We start from the raw sequence: 14,058 nt of genomic DNA on the forward strand, positions 1-14,058 counted from the left end.
CTTAAGGAAATCTCACCAAAATTGCTTAGTCCACACTCTGCTGGAGTCAGGGCCAACTATACTTACTGTCAGTCCTGACAGATGTTTGCCTAATCAGCTGTTAAATATCTCCCCAGGCAATCTATTGGTTGCAATATCTAACTTAAATCTTCCCTGCTGCAGCATAAGGCTATTATTTCTAGTTCTATCTAGCAGGCATATGGAGAACATATTACTTCCTTCCTCTTTGCAGTAGCCTCTCATAGTCTTGGGGAGTTTTAACACCTCCTCCCTCTTCTCTGCTTTAGGCTAAACAATCCCAATTTGTTCAATATTTCCTTACAGACCATGTTTTCTAGAGCTCTCCTTATTCTTGCTGGTCCTCTGGACCGCCTCCAGTTGGGCTCTCTCCAACTTGAACATGTCTTTCTTGAAGTGCTGGACCATATTGTAGCTAAGCCATCATCTGCTGGGAAATCAGGAGAGTTCCCTGCTGCCTACATCCCAGCACAGTGTTTTCCTTCACCTGAGCCAACCTCAGGTTAAAGCTTGTGGCCCACAGTAGCTTTCACTTCTTGTTACTCAGCCAGTTCTCCACAGTCCATTTGCACAGCTGAGAGCAACATATTGTACTTGTCTCTACTGAATGGCTGCCTCCACTAATCAGGTCACTTGTCCAATTTGGTGAATCAAAATTAAGTTGAAGATCTTAAATGCAGTAACAAGAAAACAGATGCCAAAATAGGATCTAAACCTTTAAATTCATAAGCCAAAGAAAAATAACTTTAAAATGTTCTTGGTCAGACAGCGCTTACATATTCAAAGGAGGCTCTGAGTAGTATTACACGTAGCAAGAATGCAGGTGTATAAACTTTGCCCTGTGTGAACCTCAAGACATTTAAATGAACAGTCCTTTTCTACTGGCATATAGATGACAGGAGGAATAAGGGACCAAAACTCAGGTGCCCTACGAAGTGATGCTGGAATTTAAAAGCCTGAAAGTGTGAGGTGAGAGAAGGGATCCTGAATAATTTATCCTAGAGTAAGTGTCCACATCAGAAGTGATTCAGAAATAGCTCTGTCTGGAGCACGTTCCCCTGAGTGAAGTATCGAGAGATCTCTTATGCATCTAAATCTTTTATTGCCATTTCCAGCCTGGAGGCTCTAAAACTGAATAGAAAATCTGCGCATAAAACAGGACCAAAATTCAGCTGCCCTTCTGCCTCCTCCCAGAGTTTCTCTCACACTGGCAGCTCTTTGCCAGAACGAGACAGAGGCTATTAGAGGAGAGACACAGCCTGGTATTTAATCCACAATGGGAAGAAAGAAATGACAAGTGAGTATTTTTTTAGTATGGTGTGGAAGAAGCTCAGCCTCCAGAGCTATTTTAGAGGTACTGTTCTGGTCCTGACTGCCACTGTGGGCCTAATTTTCCACCTGAATGTTATTTTAATGCTAAGATGAAAGTACATCAGTGCCTATTTTTCTGCTGATGTTTGAACTTAATAAGCTTTATATTAACCTTTCTTTTGAATAACTGACCTAAACTAACTCCCATGCTTGAGCACCCTAAAGGGATTCAGAGAAGAAGCAGCACTCCAGTGTTTGTCTCCAATATTAAGCACAAGTTCATATGTAATTTAGAAAGCTGATGCTCATGTCTTCATCTTCTTTGTTATTTGGATGCTTTCCTGATACTGTTCTGGGTGGCACCAGGCAGTACCACTTCTTTCTGGACCTTCTGTCTTTCTGCTAGCTTCTCTTTTGTTCATTTGGGCCACACGCACGCAGTGTGTGCACAACAGCTAGTGTAACTCAGCACAAAACCCCCATCTCCATTACAACACACACACCCTGCACTACCAGAATGAATGACACTCATAGTTTTGACCTTGTGGTTAGTTGACTATGTGTTGCATCCTCAGCTGAAGCTTCTTGCCCTGGACTCAGCACTGCTCAGGCCACACCTTGAGTACTGTGTCCAGTTCTGGGCTCCTCAATTCAAGAGAGATGTTGAGGTGCTGGAACATGTCCAGAGAAGGGCAGCAAGGCTGGGGAGGGGCCTGGAGCACAGCCCTGTGAGGAGAGGCTGAGGGAGCTGAGGGTGTGCAGCCTGCAGCAGAGGAGGCTCAGGGCAGAGCTCATTGCTGTCTGCAACCACCTGAAGGGAGGCTGTAGCCAGGTGGGGTTGGTCTCTTCTCCCAGGCAAGCAGCAACAGAAGAAGGGGACACAGTGTGAAGTTGTGCCAGGGGAGGTCTAGACTGTATGTTAGGAGGAAGTTGTTGTCAGAGAGAGTGATTGGTATTGGAATGGGCTGCCCAGGGAGGTGGTGGAGTTGCCATCCCTGGAGGTGTTGAAGCCAAGCCTGGCTGGGGCACTTAGTGCCATGGTCTGGTTGAGTGGATAGGGCTGGGTGCTAGGTTGGACTGGCTGATCTTGGAGATCTCTTCCAACCTGGTTGATTGTGATTCTCCTGAGCCCGGGACAGTGGCCACCACACACATATGCCCTCCACTCTCTCTCTGCTCTTGCCTCTCACGCTGTGCACTCTTCAGTGGCTTTTCCCTCACTCTCAGTTTAAGGGGACTATAGGTAGCACAGATTTTTTTGGGAAGTAAATACAAAACACAACCAGCCAGGCACAGCATCTGTGCTGCATGAGTCAGTGAAAATGACATGCTGCAACTGAACAGCTCCTCATTTTGTCAGAAACCTTCATGAAGAGTCGGGAAGCCAACTGAGACTGAGAGAGCCTTGACTGGAAACAAATAACTTGAAACATATTTGATCAAGAACAAAAAAGCCTAGAAACAGGAAGAAGAGGAGGAACACCATCTCCCCTGAGTTTCTGCAGTATTAAAAAGAAGAGTTGCTTTTTTTCCCCTATAAACTGTTTGCTGAACAGATGGAGTCTTAAAAGAAAGTCTACCCCTGCAGAGTGCCACAGCAGCCTACCTGTGTAAACCACTTTGCGCCTGACAGTCAGATTGACATGACCTTGCTTGGCTGCCTGTTGCATAAGCTGGACCACAAGCTGGTGTGATTTCCCAACAACAGGTGTCCCATCCACGCAGATCAGCTCATCACCCGACCTCAGGCGGCCGTCAGCATCAGCAGCACCCAGCGGTACAATGTGACCGATGTAAATCTGATGAGTTAGCACAAAGGGGAAAGGTAGAGAGAGAGTGATAAATGAGGAGCAGTTCAACAGCCAGCGGCAAGCAAGGGGCACTGCTAGGGAGACTCCATTTAGTAGGGACAAGAAATTGTTGACAAGTGTCTGCTGCCCACAGAAGTTGCTCCTGTGAAATTGTAATAAATTGGCATCCTGTTTCTTGGGGCAGTCAGTCCATCCATCCTGAGGGCAGGCAGCCCTGGGAAATGTGTTCAACCAGAGACCAGACAGCAAGATGGCTAAAAGCACTGAGGGCCTTTTCAGGAGAGCTGAGACTGAGGTATCCTTTCAGTTGCCTCTAGGTTTTACAAGTGCCCTACTACTTGCCTGCCCACCAACTCATTCTTGGTTTCTCTTCAGTGAGTTGTGTGCAGTTACTCTAAAACGAGGAGAATTCCTGGCTTCTCCATAAGGAGCAAAGTCATTTCAGCAGGAAAATATGTGGAACTTCAGGCTGCCACTATCTAGCTTTGACCTATGCGTCACATGAAAGCTTGACACCTTCCACAGGCACTGGATTCAGAAGTTAAGGGAATTTGAGGAGGGAACTGATCAAATAGAAAACCTGACACTAAGATGCTTGCAGACCTGGCCAGGACATCCTTCCCTTTCCTCAGCGGCCAGGCAATTTCAGACTGAGGTGCTCTCATGTGGGCTACCATAAAACCAAGAACAGCTGAGGCAGGCAAGGCCAATACAGGAGTTTCAGTTTGTTTTTTGAGGGGAGGGTGGGGAGGAGCTGCAGGATGTAAAATGCCCACAGGTTATTTTAACAGAGATGCCACAGCGCAGCTCTGCACAGCAGTACATGCTACTGCTGTGAACCTGGAAGATGCTGCCAGTTAAAACATGACCACTTCAAGACATACTCACAGGTTCTCCAGGCTCATTTCCACCTAGAATCCTAAATCCAAAACCGGTTTCCTTTCTCCATAGAAAGATATCCTGCTCTTGGTAATCTGGAACTGAAGGGAAAGAAGGGAAATTATAACTTTTAATCAAAACCTGACACCTTTATAGCCAAATCAGGACTACTCTGATGTAAGTATATAGCAATCTGATGCACAATTTTACTCTTTAAATGAGGTGGTCCTGAGATTTTAGACTTAACTAAGAACATTTATACCTTTAAATACTTAAGTATTATTTAAATCACTACTAAAAATTGCAGTTTCTGCTTTCTAAGTGTCTAATTGTGCCTTGCTATTTGTTTATCACTATAATGCTTCTTTTCATCAATATTAGCATCGTTACCCAGTGCAAGAGCCTCTTCCAAATCATCAGGAAATGTGTACAACAGAGAATTACTCTGCCAGAAACAATACAGCTGCCTTCTCTTTCATAAGAGACAAAAGAGCCACTTGTTGTAACTTCTGCTGTTTAATTAACTTCCACAAGCATAGTTAGCTGTCTGTCTACTGACACTGCTTTAAATAACTACGGGACAGATCCTCAGTTGCTGCAAAACAGGAGAGCTCCACTGAAAACAACACAGCTCTCCTGACTCTCATTTGCTCGTGTATAGACTTTGCAGAACCACTGAGCAGATTAAACCAGCTGGAAACATAAAGGTTCAACCTTACCTACTCATTAGTATGGAGCACCAGCAAGGTTTCGTCGATGAATATTACATACAGTGAAGTACTAACCTTGAAGTGCTGTTGAACAGTAATGTTTTATATTAACTTATTCATGCTTGCTTTCATCCCTTTTTTTTTTTAAATGCAAAATTAATTGCTAACATTGAATCATATCAGAAGACAACTTCAGGTTCATTTAATATTTATTGGCTGGTATCTCTAACACTGACTAATTTTTGTGGTGATCCCCTCCCAGAATTTATAATTAATGACAAGAAATTCTGCTCTTTTACAGCTCAGCTGCCTCTGTCTCTAGTAAAGAAACCAAAGTGTATCGGTCAGGAATGCAGTTTAAATACTCAGATATGGGATGCAACATGTTTAGTGAAACATCATCTAGGTTTCTGTATCTATGAGCAGATTAACTGGTGGTTTTCCACTGACATCAACACGTGTCAGACTGGGCCCTAGCTGCCTTTTACACTGTCAGTCCTTACTGCACAAAGGTTTGGGTCTAGTCAATTGGTGTTACCCAGTGCTGACTTGTGGTTAACTCAGACTCTCTCTCTTCACTGAGTCAACAGGATTAAAATATAATATGGATTTAAGACTTGGGAATACCAAAAGTTAAAAGACCAGGTGAGTGCTAAGGCACAGAAGTCCACTTTAACATTTTGGATCAAACTGGTTTTCTGTGTAATATTCTAACCACTTGCAATTATAAACTAAGCTTCAGAGCAGTGCACATTATCTCACTCAACTAGAGGCTAAGGCTTGTCCAGATAGAATTACAGCACGATCGGGGGATGAACAGGCTGGGAGCCTGCCTGGGTCATCTCTTCAGGTGAGCTGAGGAGGCAGCTCCGCACTGTACAGACGTGTGGCACAACAGCAGAACTTAGACACCAAATGAATTGGTGTTTGGTGCTGCTGCCAGCGAGGGGGAGCACGGAGAGCAGACGCGTTGGGGAGCATCTCTCTTCACGCGCTCTTTTGGCAGAGGCTGGCCCCAACCAATCACCAGTGCATGCTGGATCTGTCAGAGGCAAAACGGATTCTGCAGAGAGCTTCAGCGTGGGCCTGCTTCCTCCGCATCTCTAGCGGCCTCCCACTTGTCAAGTCTCCAGTCTCCCTGAACGCTGCCTGACGCTGCTGCTCCAGGCACCAGCGAGCCAAGGAATGGCCTCTGCAGGTACCGGCAAGCCCGCGTGCAATGGCGCTGGCCAAGCACAGCAACAGCAACAAAAAAAGGCTGTTTATAGCCAAAGAAAGCAGTTTTCTCATGTAACACTCCTTCTGCTGGAAGGAGTACAGGGAGGTGAAGCACAGACACGACAAAGATACAGACAACACACATGTACACCGTCTGGGGACAAACCAAACAAAACTCCTTTTACCACTTTTTGCACCAGCCCCACGGTAAGGTGATTCACTGGCACAGCCCAGAGAACCTCCTTCACCTCTGCCTTTCCTTACAGCTGAGGTGGGACCCCCCATCCCCCACCACACTGGAGAATTTCTTTAGGTCTTGTACTATTCAGTAGAGTTTTAGAGCAGCCAATTCCCTCACCTGAAGGGAAGATTTGATGGTGGTGCTTTGTTGAAAATGAAAGAAAAGTAGTTTTCAGCAGTCATTCACTGCATCTTTGCACCCTGACCTGAGCTCAAGCAGGTCTGACAAGTGTTCAGAGTAGGAGAATGGGTAAAACCTGCCAGTCTGCTCATCCTGCATTAAACCAAACCATTTGGGGAGTGTTGCAAAAGTGGTAGAAGAGTTCTGCCAGGGCTGTAAGGAGGAACGGAAAGAGAGGTGAGTGCCACAGCCCTGTCAGTGAGCTGCACATGCAAAGTCACGAATGAGACAGGAAGGTGATATCCCCCCCCAGCCAACAAAGCCTGCTGCTAGCCAGTACACGGCAGAGCGAGCGCTTTGCGGCTGCGTGGCTAACCTTGCTGTATGGCCCTGCCAGACTCCCCCCGCCACAGAGCAGCAATGACCCACAAGAAGACATCACAAGACACAGATACATTCCCAGCACAGTCTTACATTCTCCAAAACTGGTGGAATTGATTTCTCTCTCTCTCTCACCCTTGCTCAGTCCAGTTGCAGGCGAAGGTGACATAGCTGCAATATCAATTTCACAGTTGTGCAAAGCTTCACGTATCTGCTTTCTTGTTAGTTGTTCAGCTCATTCATTTTCACTCTATGGGGCTTGTTAGGCTTTCATGCACAAATCACTACGGTCAGAGCTACTATGGCTTGTAACATACTAACTTTCACATCTCTTTGCACATGCCTGATGGACATGTGAGTCTATAATATACAGGCACATATGACTTTATACATTTATGCACTTACATGCAGGTACATTTAAAGAACTCTTTTTTTTCTCCTCAGAGGAAGAATCTCTCTGAGAACACTTAAAAATACTCCCCTAACAAAAATCTTCCACGGTCATGACACAGTTTTCCAAAAGGGAATATCTTTTCCTAAGGTCAAATGAAATTCTAGGTACAGGGTGATGAGCAATGAAGACAGTGCTTAATTGGAGGCCATTTAAATCCAACTTTCCTGTGTAAACGGTAACAATTACCTTACACTTCGTAGAAGAAACCAAAACAATTCTGCCCAGTGTGATATTGGTTTCAACAGAAGATGGATTCACAAATAAGCAGTATGAGTTTGCTTTAGTCCCTAGCTCATTTGAGGCAGAGGCACTCCTCCTTACTCACAGTCTGGCAAAGCACAAGAGTTTTAAGGGAAAAAGTGGATAAGGACACGTCTGAAGAGTGAATTGTCTCAGTGAAGCTGATAGAGAGTTTTGGTGTCACAAGGCCCTGTGATTTTGCCCTAAGCCTTAGGAGATTCTATCTTTGCAGCAAAGCTCTGCTTTCTGAACTCCTTGCAGAGTTTTCCATCTTTCCTTTTAGTCAACTGTTCTGGTGACACAGAAGATGTCTTCTGCAACTCCTCTACCAAGTTCTGTTGCTGATATTTGGGGAAGGCATTGCAATGCCTCAACGGAGCCATGGACCAGGCTGGTGCCAGATGAACATCACCACAGCCTGTCCAGGGCCCAGCTCTGTCAGGCTTCAGCAGTCTCTGCTGCTCACACCACATTCTGCAAGTATTGCAGTCCTTTGGGCAAGACGTTCAAGAGGGCATGGATGCATCTGTCCTGTTCAAGCCAAGCCTGGCTGGGGCACTTAGTGCCATGGGCTGGTTGATTGGCCAGGGCTGGATGCTAGGTTGGAGTGGATGAGCTTGGAGGTCTCTTCCAACCTGGCTGATTCTATGATCTGTGTGCCCAAGTTTATGACTGTAACCCTTGGTCTCCTACTAATATAGTAAAAGGACATAGCTCCACCAGGAGCATTTACCAACTATCATCTTTAAAGACAATCTGATCAGAAGGCAGCTGAGATTTCCTGAGAGTGATGTACTTGTCTGTTTAAGGGAGAAAGTATCTAATATTTGGTATCACTGTGCAAATATTTTTAACTCTCTGTAATTGCTGGCGAGTGAACGCCGCACACTGGGGTCAAGACTTGTTTGTGTAACTTTAATTAGATTGGTGGAGAGAAAATCCCACCAAATAAATGATGTGCCTGGAAACAAAATTCAACTATTAACGATAACTTAGAATATTTTAAATGCCTGGGGAAAAAAAAAAATCTCTGTCGTGTTCTGCTTTACTTTTAATTAAATGCTTAAGCCCTTCAAAGGGATTCATTAACACATCTGCAATTCAGATGAATTCATTCTGTCACTGCTGTTTTGACAGATGGCCATATGCAGGGTACGGTGTTTTGCAAAGCAAGCCGGCCGCGTGAGGAAAATTTGACAACAGATTGTGTTAATCTTTAAGGAAGTTTAATAATACAGTGCAAAATAAAAGGCATATTAGAAAAATATATTTGCAATAAAGCAGTGAATTCTGACTTGCAGCTCTCTGCTACGCCGCTCACTCGCTGTTTGTCTCACTGAGTGCTCCTCATGCTCGTCATTCCTAGAGCTTGGAACTACTTCAGTTTTTAAACCTTAAGGGTTTGTCCTTCTCTCTGATTCATGAGCACAACTCCCACTAGCAGTAATGAGTTACCCATACAGAGGAGCTCAAGCAGCTAAAGCTTAGTGCCAGCAAACAGTGTGTTTGTTATTGCCACAGCACTTTCAGGTCCCCTTAACCCAGAGCCAGCTATTCTGAAATGACTTAAGCCAGCAAAGAATTGCAAGTCTGGGTCAGATGCATTCAGCGAGACTTGGACAGGCTGGAGGGGCGGGCAGGAAGAAATTTAATTCAACAAGGGCAAGAGTCTTGCACCTGGGAAAGAACAACCCCAGGGATCAGTATAGGCTGGGGACTGACCTGCTGGAAGGCAGAGAAGGGGAAAAGGATCCAGGGGTCCTAGTGGATGGGAGGTTGAGCATGAGCCAGCAATGTGCACTCGTGGCCAAGAGGGGCAATGCCATTCTGGGGTGTATTAGAAGGGCTGTGGCCAGTAAGGGGAGAGAGGTTCTCCTGTCCCTCCACTCTGCCCTGCTGAGGCCACATCTGTAGTACTGTTCAGTTCTGGGCACCCCAGTTCAAGAGGGACATAGAACTGCTTGAGAGAGTCCAGCACAGAGCCACAAAGATGACCAAGGGAATGGAACAGCTCTTACAAGGAGAGCCTGAGGGAGCTGGGGCTGTGCTGCTTGGAGAAAAGGAGAGTGAGAGGTGACCTTAGCAATGGTTATAAATATGTGCAGGGTGAGTGGCAGGAGGCTGGAGCCAGGCTCTGCTGGGTGATGCCCAGGGACAGCACAAGGGGCAATGGAAGTTTCATTTAAACATGAGGAGGAATTTTTTCCCTGTGAGGGTGACAGAAGGCTGGAACAGGCTGCCCAGGGGGATTGTGGAGTCTCACAGTATCACAGTATCATCAGGGTTGGAAGAGACTTCACAGATCATCAAGTCCAACCCTTCACCACAGAGCTCAAGGCCAGACCATGGCACCAAGTGCCACATCCAGCCTTGCCTTGAACAGCCCCAGGGACGGCGACTCCACCACCTCCCCGGGCAGCCCATTCCAGTGCCCAATGACTCTCTCAGGGAAGAACTTTCTCCTCACCTCCAGCCTAAACTTCCCCTGACGTAGCTTGAGGCTGTGTCCTCTCGTTCTGGTGCTGGCCACCTGAGAGAAGAGAGCAACCTCCTCCTGGCCACAACCACCCCTCAGGTAGTTGTAGACAGCAATAAGGTCACCCCTGAGCCTCCTCTTCTCCAGGCTAACCAATCCCAGCTCCCTCAGCCTCTCCTCGTAGGGCTGTGCTCAAGGCCTCTCACCAGCCTCGTCACCCTTCTCTGGACATGTGTTCCTGAGTTATCTGCTCTAGGTGATCTTGCCCTGCAGTGGGGTTGGACTGAATGAGCTTTTGAGGTCCCTTCCAGCCCCTGACATTCTGTGATTCTATGAGATTGCAGCAGTCTATTTGAGCTCAGCCTTAGCCTTAAAAGCAACCAAGTACCTTTGGGTTTACAGCTTGAAAATAAGCTTCCTTGGCCTGGAGCCCAAGCCCTCAGCACCTCGCAGCTTGATCCCCTCACCCAGGGGAGCTGCTCGCCAAGGAACTTTAGCCTACACCTGTTGAATAAACTTGCAGTCCTCCTCTGCTGCCATTCAAACAGGGTCCAGACACATGGAGCCATTGCTTAGCTGTGCTTTACCCTTTCTAGTTCTAATTTCTCTTCCCTTAACTAGGCTGTGTCTGCGGCTCTCCTCCGCAGAACTGGAATACTTCCTGATACTAAGATGCATTGGGAAACCAAGTAAAAATACATGCTTTTGCAAAATTAGGGGTTAGCTGGTGCTTCTGAATGGAGCTCTGCTTAACCAAAGACTTCAGTGAGACAAGCCACAGAAGTCAACTGTGGTCTTGTTTTTTCTTAATGAAATACTGATCCACAGAATTCTCAAAGAAAGGAAGAACAACTTTTACCAGCTCTGGAAAATTAAAATGTTGCCTGTGTGCTTTCCATGTCTACATTATGATTATTAATGGTAATAACAGTGGGATGCACTCCCAGTATAAAAGGCAGTAGGTGGTCTTTATAGATTCAGTGCTGCTTAGAAATATCCTGGAGACACTGTATTCATGGAATGAATAAAACCTCTTTATATTATTATTTTTAGATGAAAAAAAATATTCTGTCTGGGCTGAGGCTAATGAATTCATCATCTTATGCCAACTGCACTTGAAAAATTGCACTGTGTTCTCTTTGTACTCAACAATTTCACAAATGGGATGAAATAAAACACTTAAGATGATCTAATGCTCTAAAATTCTGCCTTTTTTAACCTCATCATATACTCCAGCACAACAGTTTGTTGTTGTTTATCAGTTCCCCTGGTAGGGATGCAAAACTCTGCCTCTCAAAAGAGTAATTTTTAATCCTTTTTAGGTTTACTAAAATTTAAGGCCATGAATCAATAGGGAGCAACCCTGGACTGGGCAGCAGGGAGAGCTGAGACAGCTTAGCTGGGGCTCCTCAGGCAGTGGGGGCTTCTAGGACCCACTGGAAGCCCCAGTTACTGGATGCATCAGCCAGTCTCAGCACTGGCACATCCCACTGGAAGCCCCAGCTACTGGATGCATCAGCCAATGTCAGTACATCCTCCTGCTGTAGAGATTAATGTAGTTCTGCTAACACCTTCACCAGAAGAATGCAGAGAGTCACACCCAGCACTCAAAGCTATGGGGTCACAGGAGAAGAAATGCTAACCTTGGTCCCAAAGCCAAAGGGAATGGCTCCTCAGGTACAGAAGAAAGCAATGATATGACCACATCATCACTGGCCAGAGAAGGCCCTGGAGATAAACTGAACTGCAGCTGGGTGAAGTCACCAAGACAGCACATGTGAAGCAGGCAGACAGTGGAACCAGACGCCCATGGAACAGTTTCTCCCAGCCCACAGCCTGAGCTGCTCAGTGTCAGCAGAGCTCCCCAGCAGTAGTCTGAGAGCCACACAGCTGGTGCTGGGGCAGTACTGGGAAGTGAGTCCCAAAGGATGATGTGCATTCATGACAGAGCAGCCACCAACTGCCCACTTTCCACACAGACCAAATACAAGGAAAGGAACAGAGTGGCTTATCCCTAGCTCCCAGGGCAGAAGAGGCAGCAGGTTCCAGCTGTGAACCACAGCCTGCCTTTACGAGATGGGTGAAAAGGACAGAAGCTGATGGTTTAGTGAGGGAAGGAGAGGAGCTAATGATTGACCTCTAAATAAAACCACCAGTCGCACTCTGGGACCAGACTCCACCTAGAGACAGAGCATGTCAGCCACCTCTGCCACTCAGACTGTACATTTTCTATTATACTCCACCTTTCATGAGGTGCAGCAAGGCCATGCCACTAGGTAAGAGTGCAGGTTAGACCTCAGGAAATGTGTCCTAAGTGTCACAAGCTTACAAGAAGACACAACCACATCACAATTCTGACATTGTCCAAACCCTCTCTACCTACGAGACCAAGACATCTCTGAAAACAATTTCCTAGAAAGGAAATCACAATGGGAAGAAAAGGTGGTAGAAAAGAAGTGACTTTCAAACAGCTAGGTTTCATCTGATGGAAGAGGCAGGAGATAAGAAGTGAAGGAATAGACAAGGATCAGCCCTACTACAGAGATGCTGGACCATGGAAAGGCAAGACAACAAAGCTGAAGGGATGTAACAGATTCCAGACCAGCAAAAGGCACAAGCAGAGATGACTCTGGCACAGGGAGAGAAGGGGTGTGGAAAACCAAGTCAAGAGACAGTGAAAAGACCTCTAGAAGGGCTCTAACCACAGACAAGGATAAAAGCTCCACAAGATACCGGCAGCCTCTGAGAAAAAAGGGGGGCAAGAGCACATGGTGTTGGAGATGGACACAGACAGGTGAACGCCTGCCTGCACACTTCAGGATTTCTACAGCTCAGACTCAGACCTTATTGGGAAAGACAGGCAGGAGTTAAGGCTGCTAAGCTGATACTAATGACTAATTAGTATGAGTTAAACAGTTAATTAGAAATTATCAAAGTAACTGCAGGGGGTCAGAGACAGAACCAGCCTGCAGGAAAAACATAAGCTGAGCAGGGGTAATACAGGGGCCAGGGGACAGCCTCAGCTTTGAGCATCAGGACAGAAGGAGTAGCTGTGTCCACAGCTCCAAAGGGCTGAAGGGTCACTGTCCCTCAGCTCTTATCCCTTTTTCCTTTTCCAACAAGCTGCATGTGCAAGTTCTGTCTCTGCACTTCCCTGCATGTCAGCACGACACGGCCCAAGGGCCCACAGAGCCAGAACACTAATCCCTGGGAAGGAAGGGAAGCAGTGCACAGAAGCTGAGACACCTACAAACTGCACTGCTGAGACATTCGATCTGAGGAGATGCATCTTCAGCCAAGAAACTGTGACTCATGGTTTAATTTTTCAAGAATGTAAGATTTCAAAGTGATTCATTTGGTCAGAAGAAAAACACTCCTACCATTTTTCATTCTGGGGTAGTGTTCATTCCACATTGCTTGGACTAAAGTCCAGTTAGCACAATAAAATCAAACTCCAGATGATACCCTTAGCAGCACCAAGACTTTGAAGCTCCCTTGAACTACTGCTTTTGAAAATGAACCTAATGCTCCAACTTCTTCTTTCACAAGCTTTTACAAGATCAGTCATCTTCAGCAGTGCAACTAAAGCAAAGCCAGTGTGTTTATTTGGTTTGCAGAGAAGAAACTGATCGAAACCACATTGATAGGCTTGGAGCAGAGTCAGAGCCCTGCAGAACTATTAGCCAAGTGAGCAGATTATTAATTGCCATAGAAGCCACTTAGAACATGCATTTGATATCTGTATTGCTAAAGTGTCCACTCTGGTCAAAGTAAAATGCCTCAGCTGGATTTTCTCTGTCCCAGGGTGAGAATGGAAAGCATCTGATATGAATTTCAGCAAACTAAGTATTTCCCCTCCTTAATGAAATTCCTATGCATATCAGACAACGAGAATTAACCTCAAAAAAAAAAAAAGGAATTTAGGACCTGGATAACGAACTTGGAATTCTCCTTTGGCCTAATCTCAAAGCCAAATTACAAGGAACAAAGATGTCCTTAATTTTAAAGGAGTTTTTCGCATCAAGCTTTGGTCTAAGTGCCCTTTCCTAGAGATCATCTGAATTCCTCCCTCGTCAGAGGAAGCTGCACCTCTATCAAGCAGCTATCACTGACAGATCCTAAATTAACAAAGCAGAGCCGAAGAGTTTCAACGGAAAGCAAAAAGCTTCAGCTCCCCACAAAGAAAATACACCGAGAGC

General features: G+C 45.9%; 1 protein-coding gene across 19 annotated transcripts in view; it reads right to left on the reverse strand.

The window, feature by feature from the left end:
• The window catches only part of MAGI1 (membrane associated guanylate kinase, WW and PDZ domain containing 1), a 474,320-nt gene that overhangs the window by 18,268 nt on the left and 441,994 nt on the right, over positions 1 to 14,058 (reverse strand). For 13 of the 19 annotated variants that reach the window (XM_064157024.1, XM_064157020.1, XM_064157034.1 and 10 more), the window contains 3 exons: positions 6,783 to 6,860; positions 4,029 to 4,120; positions 2,936 to 3,128 (listed from right to left, as the gene is read on the reverse strand). In XM_064157024.1, the coding sequence (XP_064013094.1) occupies positions 2,936 to 3,128; positions 4,029 to 4,120; positions 6,783 to 6,860 (363 nt within the window). The remainder of the gene's footprint in view (positions 1 to 2,935; positions 3,129 to 4,028; positions 4,121 to 6,782; positions 6,861 to 14,058) is intronic. The other 6 variants (XM_064157031.1, XM_064157030.1, XM_064157035.1 and 3 more) reach the window with 1 other exon arrangement.

The sequence above is a fragment of the Pogoniulus pusillus genome, chromosome 16, assembly GCF_015220805.1.
Source record: "Pogoniulus pusillus isolate bPogPus1 chromosome 16, bPogPus1.pri, whole genome shotgun sequence".
Lineage (NCBI taxonomy): Eukaryota > Metazoa > Chordata > Aves > Piciformes > Lybiidae > Pogoniulus > Pogoniulus pusillus.